Source organism: Coccinella septempunctata, chromosome X, assembly GCF_907165205.1.
Source record: "Coccinella septempunctata chromosome X, icCocSept1.1, whole genome shotgun sequence".
Classification (NCBI taxonomy): Eukaryota; Metazoa; Arthropoda; class Insecta; order Coleoptera; family Coccinellidae; genus Coccinella; species Coccinella septempunctata.
The window spans coordinates 20501442-20517089 of record NC_058198.1 but is presented as its reverse complement, the minus strand read 5'-3'; the positions used below and the strand labels follow the sequence as shown (position 1 = coordinate 20517089).

The following is a 15648-nucleotide window of genomic DNA, read 5'->3' as shown; positions in this document are numbered from 1 at the left end:
TTCCTTATATAGTTATATCGTGTTTTTATTTTTTACAAAAAACTTTATATGCTGATGATTTACTGAACCTATCACTTAATATTATATTTTTGTGTATTTTTGTAGCCCTGATGAAGAATCAATAAAGATTCGAAACGTTGGCAATTTTAACAAGGGTTTTTTGTTTCCCGTTGATGTTTCACCAGTCCTCAAGCTGAGATTACCCATTGTTGACTAAAAAAGAATCTTATAGACAATATCTTGCCAGTCCCACTATGAACAATTTTATAGACTTCAAGAGAAAGGAAGCTAAAGCTAGATTAATTATAAAGGAAAGTAAAAGGACTACATGGAGAGAATTTTGTTCGAATATTAACAGGAGCACCCCAATCAAACAAATCTGGAAGGACATAAAAAATATCAAAAAAAGCATTCAGGGTCTTAGACACCCTTTGGTCTTAGGAAATTGGAGTGAAGAATTTTTAAGTGCTATCACACCTGACTCTGTATACACTCAAGATGAGCACATCCACTCGTATGATAGAGCGAGTCCGGAGGATCTCATGTGCAGGCCATTTACCCTTGAGGAACTCGAGCGTTCATTAAAAAATAACCCAAATACTTCACCTGGCTTAGACAATATCCAATATATCATGTTATCTCATCTTCCATTGAATGCTAAATGTATGCTCCTCCATATATTCAATCAAATATGGGAAACAGGTGAATTTCCCCCACAATGGAAAGAATATGTAGTGGTTCCTATCTTACAACCTAACAAGGACCCTAAAAGAGCAGATTCTCATAGACCAATAGCTTTGGGATCTTGTGTAATGAAGACCTTTGAGAGAATACTCAAGTTCAGATTGGAATGGTGGATGGAATCAAAAGATATGTTTCCCCGGATACAATTCGGTTTCAGGAAGGGACATTCTACACAGGATAATGTTGCGGCTCTCATAACAGACATCTACACTGCCAATACTCATGGAGAATACCTCATGGCCGTGTTTGCTGATGTGAAGAAAGCTTATGATAATATTTCACTACAAGACATGAGAAGAGAAATCATAAATATTGGCCTAAGCAATAAATTTTCCAAACTAGTCTTCAATTTATATAACAACAGAAAAATCTTCTTGAGAGTAGGATCAACTATTCTGGGCCCTCGGATCACCAGCAGAGGACTACCACAAGGCGGAATACTATCCCCATTACTCTTTGTAATAGTATTCCATAGATTGGAAAAAATATTCTGTCCATCCTTAAAAATCCTTCAGTATGCTGACGATATCCTTCTGTATGTGGCATCTAAGACATTTGAAGAATGTCGAAACCTGCTTTCTGTAGCTCTGAATGTATTTGAAAAATATCTATTCCTGAAAGGTCAGGAATTATCTCAGAGCAAAACAGTTGTTTGCACATTCACGAAGAAAACGTCGTTCGATCCTCCAGAATTAATAAACCTCAATAATAAAATATATTCTCATGTCAAATCTTTAAAATTCCTAGGAATCACTTTAGATAGAAAACTTCTTTGGAGAGATCACATCGACAGACTTAGATTAGAATTAAACCAATCCATTAACATCCTGAGAAGCATTTGTCATCCAAAATGGGGTGCAGACCAAAACATTTCTATTATGTTATATAACAACTTAATTCGCTCAAAAATCGATTATGGATGTTACTTTTATGGAAGCGCCTCTGAAATTCATCTGAAAAAGATAGATATTCTCCAGAGAAAGGCTATTAAAATCTGTCTCGGACTCCTCAACTGCACCACAAATGAAGTGGTGCTCTCAGAGGCGGGAGAACTTCCCTTGAACTTCAGAAGAAAATTTCTTACTTGCAAGTTTCTTATCAAGAAAGATACTTCTTCTCCTGATTTTATGAAAAAACTACATCAATTATACATTTTAACACTCACTAATCGATACTGGAAAATAAAAAAAGATCCTTTCCTTATTAAATGTTATGAAGAGCTCATTAACACGCAGGACAATACTTTCAAATCATCTAAATTGATAATTTACTCAACTGACTTTGATGTACTATTGCAAAGAGTTGATACATGCTTACCCAACTATAAACCTGGTTCAGAAATAGTGGATTTCAAATTGGTTATGAACAACCATTTTGCGGGCTTTTATCACATTTATACTGATGCTTCTAAACTGGACAATAAAGTGGGATGTGCAATATATGATATGACATCAGGAACTTCAGTGAAGAAATCATTGTGCGGATCATTCTCAGTATACACCGCTGAAATGATAGCAATAGAGATGGCACTCAAGTATATTTTATCTGAAAATAGCAGTATACCATCCAATAATTTTGCCATTCTATCTGATAGCCGTAGTGCTATCCACTCACTCAGAAAGATGAAGCTCGACTCCAATTTTAGCCATATACATGCAGAGATACTTAAAACCTTATTCTCATTGAGACAAATCAATAAAAATATATATTTCGTCTGGGTCAAAGCTCACGTCGGTATTTTCGGCAACGAGATGGTTGACAAGATGGCAAAAGAAGCGACATTGTTGCCACCACTTTATGATGATAAAGGAACCCATACTGATATGTTCCCTGTGATAAAGAGGTCCTGTGAAAGCTTATGGTCTCAAACTTTCAGAGATATACAAAAGGGAAAATATTATAAAAACATAGAACCAACTCCCCTCCATAAAAGATGGTTTCAGTATAGCACAAGAGGAAGAAAGTTCATAAGAATTATGTGTCGTCTGAGGAGTGGACATGGTCTCAGCTTTCAATATCTACATAAGATCGGTGCTCGAGAAAGTTCCTTATGCGATTGTGGTAGCGAAGGAACTTTGGAACATATGGTGCTTCATTGTGAGAACGACAGACATCATCACGATAATCTAATGTCAAAATTGAGCCGTCACCTATCTCAACTGCAGCCTTACAGTCTTGGCTTTCTGTTAGGATTGAAGGACGAATTTGTATACAATCTATTATATGAGCATATATGTGGGATGGGATTGAAGATATAAATTCAAGTCTCCTTGTTACTGTATCAACCCCATAGAAGAAAGAAGAATACCAACTCATTGACACCATCTTATTATTATATCTAAATAAAATGATTTTTTGTATAATGTTATAATAAGTAAATGTAGCATTGTAATGTTGGCCAATGTCGAAAGTCGAGGCTATGAACCAAATATATATATATCTAAGTATTTTCGCATGCATTTTTATTATTCAAAATAGATAATGATTCTTATAATTAACAAATCATGTGCAATTGAAATTTTTGTTTTGGTATTCGAAAATAACACATATTGATTAAACTTCTACTATCTAAAATAAAAAGGTACATAGATAAAATATAGCTATATACAGGATATCTGTAAACAAATGCGAAGGAACAAGGGAGATGATTCCTTAATGAAAATAAGCGGGGGTAGTTCCTGTAAATTTTCCAAATCGACAGCCCTTCCAAGATACAGCCTTTGGAAGGCGATGACGAGTTTACAGTTTTTAATTTTTTTTACAGGTTCTAAAAACCACTGAGTCATAAAACTATACATATTATGAAGCACTGAGTAGATTGGTACCAGTTTCAACTTCGGCAAGCTCGTAGTTTAGGCGGTAACTTGCTATCGATTTTTTAATGTGTCTCTGCCTTGAATTCAAAAATTTTTGTTAAAATGTTGAAATTTGAGTTATTATGCTATTGTCAATATTGTCATAGAAGTGTACGAAACTAGCAGGTCAGGGGATCAAAGATTTCGGGCCGATTCACCTTAAAAAAAAATAATAAAATGAATTTCGTAAATACCGAGGCTGAAAACCACTATTCTCCGCTATAAAAAATTAATATCATTCCAATAATATACCGACTTAATTAATGCCACGTTGCTATTATTATAAGGCCCGGTTGTTCAGTTCAGGATTAGGCCCAGATTTAAGATGATCATAGATTAACCTGACAGAACTGAACTGAAATGTCAAAATCAATCTAGGATAAACTTTAATCCCGAACTGAGCAATTGGTCCTATTCATGTAGAGTTTCGGATTTTGCGAGAATCTACTACTTTTTCTTCAAAACAACAACTGCGCGTAGGAAATGTGTCTCTCGCTTAAATTAAAAAATTTCTGTGAAAATGTTGAAATTTGAGTTATTATGCTATTGTCATAGAAGTATACGAAACTAGCACGTCGGGGGATCCAAGATTTCGGGCCGATTCACATTTAAAAAAAAACATAATAAAATAAAATTCGTGAAAGAATAACAGTATTTGATATGCAGGGTTTATTATTATTTAAAATATAATGGTAATCGGCAACGTTTCGGGCAGTACCCTTTTTCTAGAAAAAATAAACCCTGCATATCAAATACTGTTATTCTTTCATAAATCACACAGGGTAAATACTTATCATTCGATAAAATTCGTGAATACCGAGGCTAAAAACCACTATTCCGCGCTATAAAAAATTAGTATTAATCCAATAATATACCGACTCAGTTAATGCTCCGATGCTATTACTATAAGGCCCGGTTGTTCAGTTCAGGATTAGGCCGAGATTTAAGATGATCATAGATTAACCTGACAGAACTGATCTGAAATGTCAAAATCAATCTAGGATGAACTTCAATCCCGAACTGAGCAACTGGGCCCATTCATGTAGAGTTTCGGATTTTGCGAGAATCTACTAGTTTTTCTTCAAAACAACAACTGCGCTGAAGGAAATGTGATTGACTGTTAGCGACACATAATATCAACCATCTAAATTTTGTATTCTATACAAATTTTTTCGAACTCTCATCATACTATATAGCAGTCTGATACTGAAATCCGTCATTTGACAAAATGAGTTGTCAGTTTATAGACTGACCAACATTATCGAATGCTATTGATCTACTTATTAATTAAATCGTTCTATAATTGGTCCTAAATTGACAGTCGTATTGTGAACACCGATATGCAGCGGATTATCTAAACACGAAATAAATTCTGAAATGTTTCGGATCATGAGGCTAATTGAAAAAGTATCTTGTCCGTATCATTTGTTGAACTTCATTATTCTAAATATTCTTCAATGAATGAAAATATAATATCAACACACAAAATTTTTTGATTTATTCGTCATCTAATCATTAAATGAATCGTTTCTTGAAAAGTTTCGAGTCTTGAGGCAAATAGAATATTGAATTATTTACATCATTATTTGCCGAACTTCAAAGTTCTGAATGGATTAAAATCTAAACTTGACAATATACGAGATAATTTTCGCAAGAGTTTCAATGGAATCTGAAAATTTTCATCCTTCTGGAGCATTCTGGACATTCATAATTCTCGAATCTTCCATGGAATAAATTCAATTTTATCCAACATAACACGCAAAACGAAATATTACTCGAACTGGGCATCTTGATCAATTCGTCCCTAAAAAGCCCGAATCAGGTAGAAAAGTTTGAACCCTTCATATCAGCATTAACACGTGTTTTGCAGTAAATAGATGTTGGGCTGAACGTTTCTCACAACAAGAAGAATTTGAATTTTCATATGACGGTACAAGGAGGTACAGGGTATTTCACAAGTAAACAGACAAATGAAAACCGTGAATAGAGGGCATTGAGCTGAGTTCAAAATCACCTTATATACAGGATGTCCCAAAACTAGTGAATCAAACGTCACACCACGATAGAGTAAACCAAATATCATCGAATGACACCAACATTAGTTCGACGAAAATGTACCGTTTCCAAAATAATCAGAATTTTATTAAAATACCTAAAGTTGCGATTTTCGAACTATTTTTCTTAATAACAGGGCCAGTTTGTGAAAAAGGAAATCGATATTAAATAATATTGAACTAAGATTATTGTTATATCTCCCCTAATTCGAATTATTAGAAGTAGTTAATCGATAACCATAACCTAAGTAAAGGTAAATTAAAACAATTGTTTTCACTACATGATTTTTGATACTCAGAATAAACAGGGGCGATAATGTAGTTCGAAAATCGGCAACTTTAGGTTAGGTTTTTTCAGAAACAGTACATTTTCGCTCAACTAATGTTGGTGTCATTCGATAGTATTTGATCTACTCTATCGTGGTGTGACGTTTGATTTAATAGTTTTGGGGCACCCTATATATAAGTTTCTTCGGGGTTTCTTTAAATTTCTTGAATTTCCGTTTGGCTATAACTCCTGAAATTCTCGATCAAGTCGACTGAAGATTTATATTCAGCCTTGAGTTGTTAATTTCATTGAAACAGAGCATTAAAATTCGAAAAAAATCAGGACCGGGCTCAGTGAGGCTTTTCTTCACTTCAAACTCCTAAAAACACCGTGTATGTAGGTTTTTAATCATAATTTTAACTTTTTTGTTATTTGCATTACTATTGTCTCAGAATGAATTGATTTTTGGGTTGCCCCACCTGTTGATCGTGTTCTAGAAATAATTGTTTTGGTCAGACGCCTCTGAGGAATAGAGCACTTCATGAAAATGTATTTAGAAATTCTTAATTGAATTTTTTTTTCGAAGAATATCCTGTTGGATGTGTTCAACAATTATACCTTATTCGGTCTTCAAAATAGTCATTCACAATGATAAAATGTTTCAAAATTGATAATACCCAAATATGGATGGAAGAACTACGCTTGAAACTAAAAATTAAAACTTGATCTTCAGAATGAATCTATTTTTCTATGGACAACTAGTTGTGTGAATGAAAACAAAGAAAGAAATCGCGGGGTGTCAGATCTGGAGATCTAGCAGTCCAATGTTGGGGTCCTACCCTTCTAATGAAATGACCTGAAATACTGATAAATACTTTTGCTGGTGCATGAATATCATCAATGTTTCAATAACAAGTTGTAATATGACCAGACCAATCAATAGATTTCCATAGATCCAATAATGACTATAACGGAATCAGTGAGGAATTCGAATGTGCATTTATGATACTTATTCGAAGTGCCAATCATTACATTCACTAAAAGACCAAATGAGGAGAAAATCAATTCGGAAAATTACTTCAGGTCCACTTTGTCCATAAAAAGCGATATATTCGGAAGATATCAAGTTATAATAATTATTTTCATGATGGCGTAGTTTTTTATTTCTATTTTTGTTCATTATCAATAATAAAGCTTATTATCACTGTAAATGACTTATCTGAATAACCAAATATGCTATAAATATCAAAAACAAATGCGAGACATATATTGAGAACGAAAAAAGTCAGTTGAACATTTCCAATTCCATTTTTAGATTTCCACATTTGATTGGCGATCATATTCATCCCATTAATTAATGTGAAGTAAAAGTCAATATGCAGCGCTGTTTTTTCCAGAGGCATTTCACCACCAAACAATTATTCATTAAAAATAATCCACTGATAGGGCATAACAAAGTTTCATTGATTTTGAGAAAATCAATGCAGATACCTGAAAAATTCAAAATTATGACGAAAAACTACGAACAGAGTGTTTTGCATGAGTTTTAATTTGAATATAGCCTCAATGAGTCCGGTCCTGTGTTCGTCAACTTTTAATGTCCTGTTTTATTGAAACTTACAAGATTAAGCAGTTAATGAATTTTAGCGGAATCCAACTAAAATAGTTGGAGTTATAGCCGAACGAAAATTCGGGAAATTCGAATAAACTCTTCTGTAAATCGAAAACGGAATGCCTAAGACACACATATGAGGTGTTCTTGAACTCAGCTCAATGCCCTCTATTCACGGTTTCCGTTTGTTCGTTTACTTATTGTGAAACACCCTGTGTACTGAAAAATCGCAAAAGACACCTCGAGAAATTAAGAAATGCCATTAAATAAAGGAGTTTCTTTTGATCCGCTATGATGAAAAATGTCAATATCCAGTTATTATTATTATTTAGGGTGATTCATCGAAAATCCCCAATATCTCGAAAATCAAGGCACTTTTACAAAACGTAAAATATATCTATCTGAAATGCATTAGAGTCCTCTACCCACAGGTTTTATATTATCCATTCATTACGCCACACCCTGTATAATTATTATTATTATATCAATATATTGAAAATAAACAGACATGAATACGAGCCAGTTGTTTTGTTTGAAGGTGAAGCTCCTCTTGCTTCAAACTTCTTTTAATTATTTTGACTACCATTCATGCAAGATGATTCTTGTTGAAGAATTCAACATTCTTGTAATTATCCGTTCATTTCTTCGAGAGATACCTATTCCCTACCACCTTTGAGTATTCAACTCAATGCTAACACTGCATCAAATGCATTTCATCTTCGGGTTGATTTTTTTGAATTCTACAACTGATGTAACGTCTTCAACCTTCAGCAAAAGAAGATAAACAACAGTTACTTTCCTCAAGCTACTGATCACTTGTATTTTCCATGTAAATAAATAGATTTAGTAAGTCTTCAATCAGTTTGTATAAACGTCAATTATGTTCGTTACATATTTTCGACTTAATATTTTCCGAAGTGATTTGACATTGTGATGAAATAGGTACGTAATTACTGAGAGTCTCACGTAGAACGGACTACGTAGCACTGATTTAAAACTCAAAAATGTTTTGACAAGCGACTTAACCAAACATTTTCGTACCATACAGAGTGAAAGGTATCCAATTTCCATGGCCAATCCAGTGCTAAAATAAAAGTGAGTGAAGTAAAGAAGCTGAAAGTGAAACGTATATCTTTGTTGAATCATTCGGGAAAAGCATTTCAATGGAGTTCCTAATGTCTTGAATATAATGCCCAAAAATTAGATTACTATTTCATACCAGAACAAATTCGGTAAAATTGTTTTGGGAATTAATCTTATATGTCACGAAAAATTTCATTGTCATGTATCATTCATTTTGGGACCTATATGGTATTAAACTCCCCTATCGGACGAATTATCGTAGACATAAGCATATTTATGCAAAATTGTCCAAATTCATTTACACCGAGATCACGAACCTTATCAATCAATTATTAGCGTATGAAGTTTATTAATATTAGTATCATTCTCGAACTATTTACAGGTTTCAATATGTGTGAATGAATCGGAAGAGCAGCTGTATTCTATATATGGGTAGAATTCAAGCTGCCTTACTTTCTGTCCTCCTGAAATCTGGCAACGTTGCGGGAGGTGAGAGCGCACTACTAATAAGAAATATATGCGGAGGTAGTAAGGTCTGATTCGTTTGAAGAAAAATTTTTCGATAAAAATCTTTTCCCCTCTTCAGGTACCCCTGTTATTTACCTTCCCCTCTACATATATAACCAAAAATTATTCCAATTATATAACTCCTTCACCCGGAGGTCAGGTCGCCCAATGAACTTAACGGAGGTCACAACGAACTACGAGTTCATATATATATATATATATATATATATATTTTTTTTTTTTTTTTTTTTTTTTTTTTTTTTTTAAATTTCACACATGACTGTGGTAAATCCGATGCCTCCCGGGTCTAATCACCAAGAGAGACTTCGTTTTCAGTGTGGAGAGACGACTCGCCTAATTATGCCGACGGTCCCAAGTATAACCGCCTTCTGCATCCATGTTATAGCGCTGTGAGGTAGCTGTAGTTCCTCCAAATGCGTAATAGTTTTCTTCAGCACTAGACCGTTCACGCTCATGATTAGTGGCACGATATCAACCTTTTTTAGCTTCCATAGATCTTTCATCTGCCAGGCTAGTGGAGCATATTTGCTAATTTTTTCCCCATAGGTCTTCATCATATTGTTATCTTGGGGAACTGCAAAGTCGATTATGGTGGCAGTCTTCTCATTCTTATTCCAGACCACCATATCCGGCCTATTATGTTCAACCCCCACATCAGTGATTACAGTGAGATCCCAATACACCTTGGTGTTATCATCCTCTAGTACAGGCACCGGCGTATACAAATGGTGCGGGGTGAAATGTTGGATCAGCTGTTTATTAAGGCAAAGCAGTTGGTGCACCACCTTCCCCATATTGTCGTGGCGGGAAAGGTATTGGGTTCCTGCGATAGTGGAGCATCCCGCTGACAGATGCTGCACTGTTTCCTCTGCGGCATTGCAAAGTCGGCATTTGGTTGTCTCGAGTTGCTTTTTCATGATGTGGTGGGTGTAGTTGCGTGTGGGAACCACCTGGTCCTGGATGGCAAAAATAGTTCCTTCTGTTTGTGGAAACAAGTATCCCTGTGTGAGGTAGGTATTCGACGCTGGTATATCCACATCATCTTGGTGTAAGCTTGTATAGAACCTCCCATGTAGTTGTTTTGCCTGCCATCTCTGCCTGAGCTCATCTAGCACATTTTCTTTTTCAGGTCTGTTTCCACTGATCGCTTCCTCCACAGGTGGGATCCCTTCCTGGTATGCTATCCATTGGTGAACTGGTAAGTATGTTTTATTGAAGCTCTTTCTAATATTTCTTCCTTCTTTCCAGCATGCATTCTCAACGGAGCTCAAGCCACGACCCCCCTCTTTACGAGGCAAGTACACTCTTTCTATGGCCGAGTTAGGATGAAGAAGGCCATATATATATATATATATATATATATACATATATATATATATATATATATATATATATATATATATATATATATATATATTATATATATATTACACACACACACATATATATATATATATATATATATATATATATATATATATATATATATGTGTGTGTGTGTAATATCCTTAGGTACATACCCTCTCCGATACTTATTATAGATGGCTCTCGGAATATTAGATACGTACTACAAAGTCAAAAATGCACCCGCTACCTTGAAGTCAAAGAGGCATCCAGTGCTTACTCCACGTGGGAGAAACGAAGAGGAAAATAATCAGAAAATAGACAATCTCCTGAGGCTACGGGAAGAATTGCTGATACAGCAGATACATAATGCTAGGCAGGAAGATAGACGTGCTGAAGAAAAAAATGAAAGAGCAAAAAAAGAAGCAGAAAAAGAAAAGGAATTGCTCGAAATTGAAATAAGTTTGAAAAAAAAAATCAAAACTCCAATAATTTAGATATTTTGTATTAGAAATAAATTTATCATTTGAGAAAACTAGTCTGTGTTTCCACTATTCAACAGTTGTTCGAAATAATCTAAGAAAATCATTCGAGTATCACTATTTTCATTGGATATTTCATCAATATTATCTTCCGGAAATTCTTGAAAATTTAAACCATTTGCAAAAAGCCGTTCTTTCTGCTGAACGGCAATACTGTGTAAAATGGCACAAGCTACTATTATCCTTTTTGTAAGGGTCAGGTCACATCTTATTCCGATGGATAATATTGGAAATTTTCTTTTCCACACTCCAAGAAGACCCTCTATGATATTTCTGGTTCTGATGTGAGATTCGTTGTACAAAATTTCTACTTCGCTTCGTGGATTACTCAGTGGGGTAATAATAAAAGATTTGGCCGCATAGCTTCGATCAGCAAGAAGGACTCCATTTCCCATTTCGTTATTTTGAAGTCTCATTTTCACTGCAGAATTTTCAAAGATGTGGTTATCGTGTGCACAGCCAGGCCAGCGACACACCAAATCAATAATTTGCAATTTTGCATTGCAAACGACCAGACAGTTCAATGAGAAGAAGCCTTTTCGATTGCGAAAGACTTCTGCATTTGGTCCACCAGAAGACCTAATTCTGATATAGGTGCAATCAATTGCACCTACAAATCTAGGAAAGCGAGATATATCCTGAAAATCTCTTTTTCCCGCTTCTTGTTCCTCTTGTGTTCTTGGAAGATATACGTGATGAGGAAATATTTTACAAATAGCTGTAACTACTTGCCTAATTATTCTACTAGAAGTGGTTTTGTGAATGCCTAGAAAGTCTCCCATGGATATATAAAAATCTCCTGTTGCCAGAAACCTCAAAGTGAGTAGTAACTTATCCATTGGACTGACAGAACGATTCGAATTCCTGACGTTAAAAGAGGCAATCACAACAATTGTAAGGGAATATATGAATTTATTATAATAGGAAGGTATATGTTACAAACATCACATACCAATCAGTTCGATTACGAAGATCTGATTCAATTTTTCGTTAATTAAAAGAAACTGTAGCTTTGGAGAATCTGAACCTTCTGAAGAACTCTTCATCATTCCATCTAGAAAAGTGATCAATTCTTTGCCTTAAATGATACCCTCGTTCAGGATATGTATATTCCAAGAGCTCAAGATCAGGATCACTGAATAACTCGAAAATATCATCCATATTAAAATTCAATGATATATCCAGCAAATATTTATAACAAATAACACAACGAATCACCATAAATCAAGAATCAAAAACTTTCAACTAATAATAACGTGCTGACATTTTATATCTATGTTCATATCTGACATACCCTTATTCGACATATATCTTATTCGGCGAATAGGCATTATGTATTCGACGAATAACACTATCTGGAAGTGAAAAGACGATCATTTTTACTTATTCTATGAATAAAGCTGCATTCACAATCAATTCGCGGGCCGAAGTGCACTTCGGCACGAAATTTACCATTCGCAATAATCTTGGAACCAAATATTCAAATGAATCAAAAATGTAACTGATCAAAACATAAGCATCAGCATCATCTATAGCCGGCACGAAATTCCTTGCCGAAGTGATAGTTTGCAACTTGCAAGAAATTTTGTCTTGAATTTCATTGTGAATGGTAACGGAGTACGCCATCTGCTAAGCTTCCGTGCCGAAGTGCACTTCGGCCCGTGAATTGATTGTGAATGTAGCTTAAGACTTAGCGTATGGTCCGTATATACACTTTGGTTACTTTAGGTTGGTTACTGCCGGTCCGTAAATGTTAAATCCCCAAAAAGCGGTGATCTATCGGTAACCATTTCCTGATTCTTCGGTGAGTTAACTGTCACCTGTCACGAACAACGGCTTGTCAAAACAACTCGCCATTGACGGCATTTCAGTTTTTGATTTTGGATTTTTTATTGCGTTTTTTTGAGTCGAAAGAGTTAGTGTTATTTTATTTCGTTATTGATATATTATATTATTACATTTAGTTGGAAAATGTCTTTGGCCGTAATAGAGGTACGTAATACTTTAGTTATAAAAAAAGCAAAAAAATGAAAAATATAAATTTCAGTAAAAAATATTCAGAAAGATAACACCCCAATGAATTAATTTCAGAATAAATGCTTATTCCAATGCGATCACTGTAATGCCTTCCTAGGAACGATGATGGAAATAATGGACAAGCAGTTAGCTTCCAAGCACCATTGTTTGAAAAAGTGCGAAAAAGTTAACATGAATTGTGTAACGAAAAGAGTGTATGGATATTTTGGGGAAACGGATCCCCAACATTCCAAAGTTAGTACTTCTGCATCTACAACTTCCTCCGCCTCTACAGCTGCCACTGGATCTAGAGCTATCAGTGCCTGTACAGCCACTGGTGTCTCTACGGCCAACAGTGCCTCTGGGGTTATCAGTGGCTGTACAGCTACCGGTGCCTCTACAGCTACAAGTGTACCTAGATATATCAGTGCCTGTACAGCTACTGCAGCCTCATCGTCTTCAAGTTCCTCCATGGCTATCAGAGCCTCTACGCCTAGCAGTGCCTCTACCTCAAAAATATTTTCAATTGATAGTGTATCTACATTCACTGACAATGTGCCAAGCACATCAGCAGGAGAAAGTGAGTACACCTGGTCGCATGAGGCTATCAAATTATTAATTTTTTCTTATAATGAAAACAAAGAAAAATTTGATAGTCCCTCATACACTAAAAAAAGGGTGTGGGATATAATTAGTGAGAGCCTTGCTAAAAAAGGCATTGCCAAAAATCCACAAAAGTGTGATGAGAAGTGGAGGAACTTGAAGAAAACGTACGAGAAAATTAGGGCCGAAAAAAACAAAACTGGAAATCACTCTGTGCAGTGGAGATATTTTGACGATTTCCAGGAACTATAGTTTAGAGATAGGTACAGTCCCTGAGATATCAGATACAGAATACGAAGAAGCTTTAGTAGGAAAAAACTCTGCACCTGGCTATGACAACCTTACAAGAAAAATACTACGTCAACTAACTCCAAGAATACATGAGGAAATAAGGAGAATGTACAATCACTGTCTGAATACCGGATACTTTCCAGTAGAATGGAAAAAGGGCATTATCATATCAGTTCCAAAACACGGCTCAGACAGCAACCAAGTGTCCAGCTACCGACCAATCACTCTTCTGCCAATCATAGGAAAAACATTCGAAAAAATAATTAAAGCACGCCTCGAAAATGCAATTGGACAAAATATTCCCTCCTCCCAGTTTGGATTCAAGAAGAACCACTCCACCATCCATCCATTAGTAGCCTTGATTTCCAACATCCAAACTACAATGAAAAAAGGGCACAAGTCAGCTGCGATATTCATGGACATCAAAAAAGCATTTGATAGTGTGTAGCATGAGGGTCTTCTGTACAAACTTCAACAAATGAACACCCCAGTTTACCTTCAAAAAATAATTGAAAACTTCTTGAAAGAGAGAAGCTTGATGGTGAAAATCAACAGCCACTTCTCAACGTGTTTTACCCCCCAACAAGGCGTGCCACAAGGCTCTCCACTCTCTCCACTATTATATAATATCTATGTATATGATATATGCAAGGTAACAGAAGAACTTGAGAGTTATATCCTTCAGTACGCTGATGACACAGTGGTTGTAACACATAACAAAAAGCTGAAAGACACCATGGAAAAACTGCAAGACCTCTGCGACAAAATTGTTGTATGGATGAGTAGGTGGAGACTCTTACCAAACCCCAACAAATCCGAGCTTATTATATTTGGCCACAAATTATCGGACACTTCACCTTCAATAAAGATGATGCAACACAACATAAAACCAGTCCAAAATGCAAAATATCTGGGAATCACAGTGGACAACAAAGCAAATTTCAAATTGCACTCACACAAAAAAAAGAAGGAAATAATTGCAAGATCTAAGCACTTCCGATCCCTAACCTACAGGAATCGTGGAATAAGCCACAAAACAGCTTCTAGGATATATCAGACCATATGTAGACCAATAGTAGAATATGGACACCTACTATTCAGCAATTGCAGAAGACCTACCTTGAATAACATTGAAGTGGCAGAACGAAGCAGTCTTAGAACACTGAGTAAAATACGTCACCCAGAGAACCCACTACACAACCCACCTAATGCCTTACTTTATGAAAAAATGAAGATCGAACCCATTCTCGACAGATTTCAGGCCTTAGGAAAGAAATTTGTAAAAAATCCCAACAGCCTTAGAATACTCCAGCCAGTTGTTCTACAGAGTCCCCAACAGGAACACAACAGAAAATACCCAATCAAAACTCTAATAGAGACAATTAAAGATTTCAAATGACAGCCATCGTCGGCTGTAGTTTATATGCATACAATATATGCTATATGCTATAGCAATAAATTTTCTCTCTCTCTCTCTAGTTTAGAGATCCCTATTTCCAGCCAGTAGCTTCTGTTAGTAGCACTGGAAAGATAAAACATTCTGAGAGGTCAGCAAGTACTACAACATCGAACCGAAAAAAGAACTTGTCTCCTGGTGAAAAACCCAGAAAACGAGCTCTTTCTACACATGACATAGAGCAAAGGAAGCAAAAGCGGCATAACGAAAAAATGGGTCTCAAGAGAGAAATGTTTGAATGGATGAAGGAGA

At 35.6% G+C, this 15648-nt stretch overlaps 2 protein-coding genes across 2 annotated transcripts; both read left to right on the top strand.

Moving 5' to 3' along the window:
- Positions 1-254: 254 nt before the first annotated feature.
- LOC123322344 lies at positions 255-3002 on the top strand. The gene has a single exon (XM_044910286.1). The coding sequence runs from the start codon at positions 255-257 to the stop codon at positions 3000-3002; it is 2748 nt and encodes a 915-aa protein (XP_044766221.1).
- A 10003-nt stretch (positions 3003-13005) lies between these two features.
- Positions 13006-15648, top strand: LOC123321299 (putative protein TPRXL). The gene is made up of 2 exons (XM_044908769.1): positions 13006-13900; positions 15420-15648. The coding sequence occupies exons 1-2, from the start codon at positions 13170-13172 to the stop codon at positions 15445-15447; spliced, it is 759 nt and encodes a 252-aa protein (XP_044764704.1). The 5' UTR covers positions 13006-13169; the 3' UTR covers positions 15448-15648.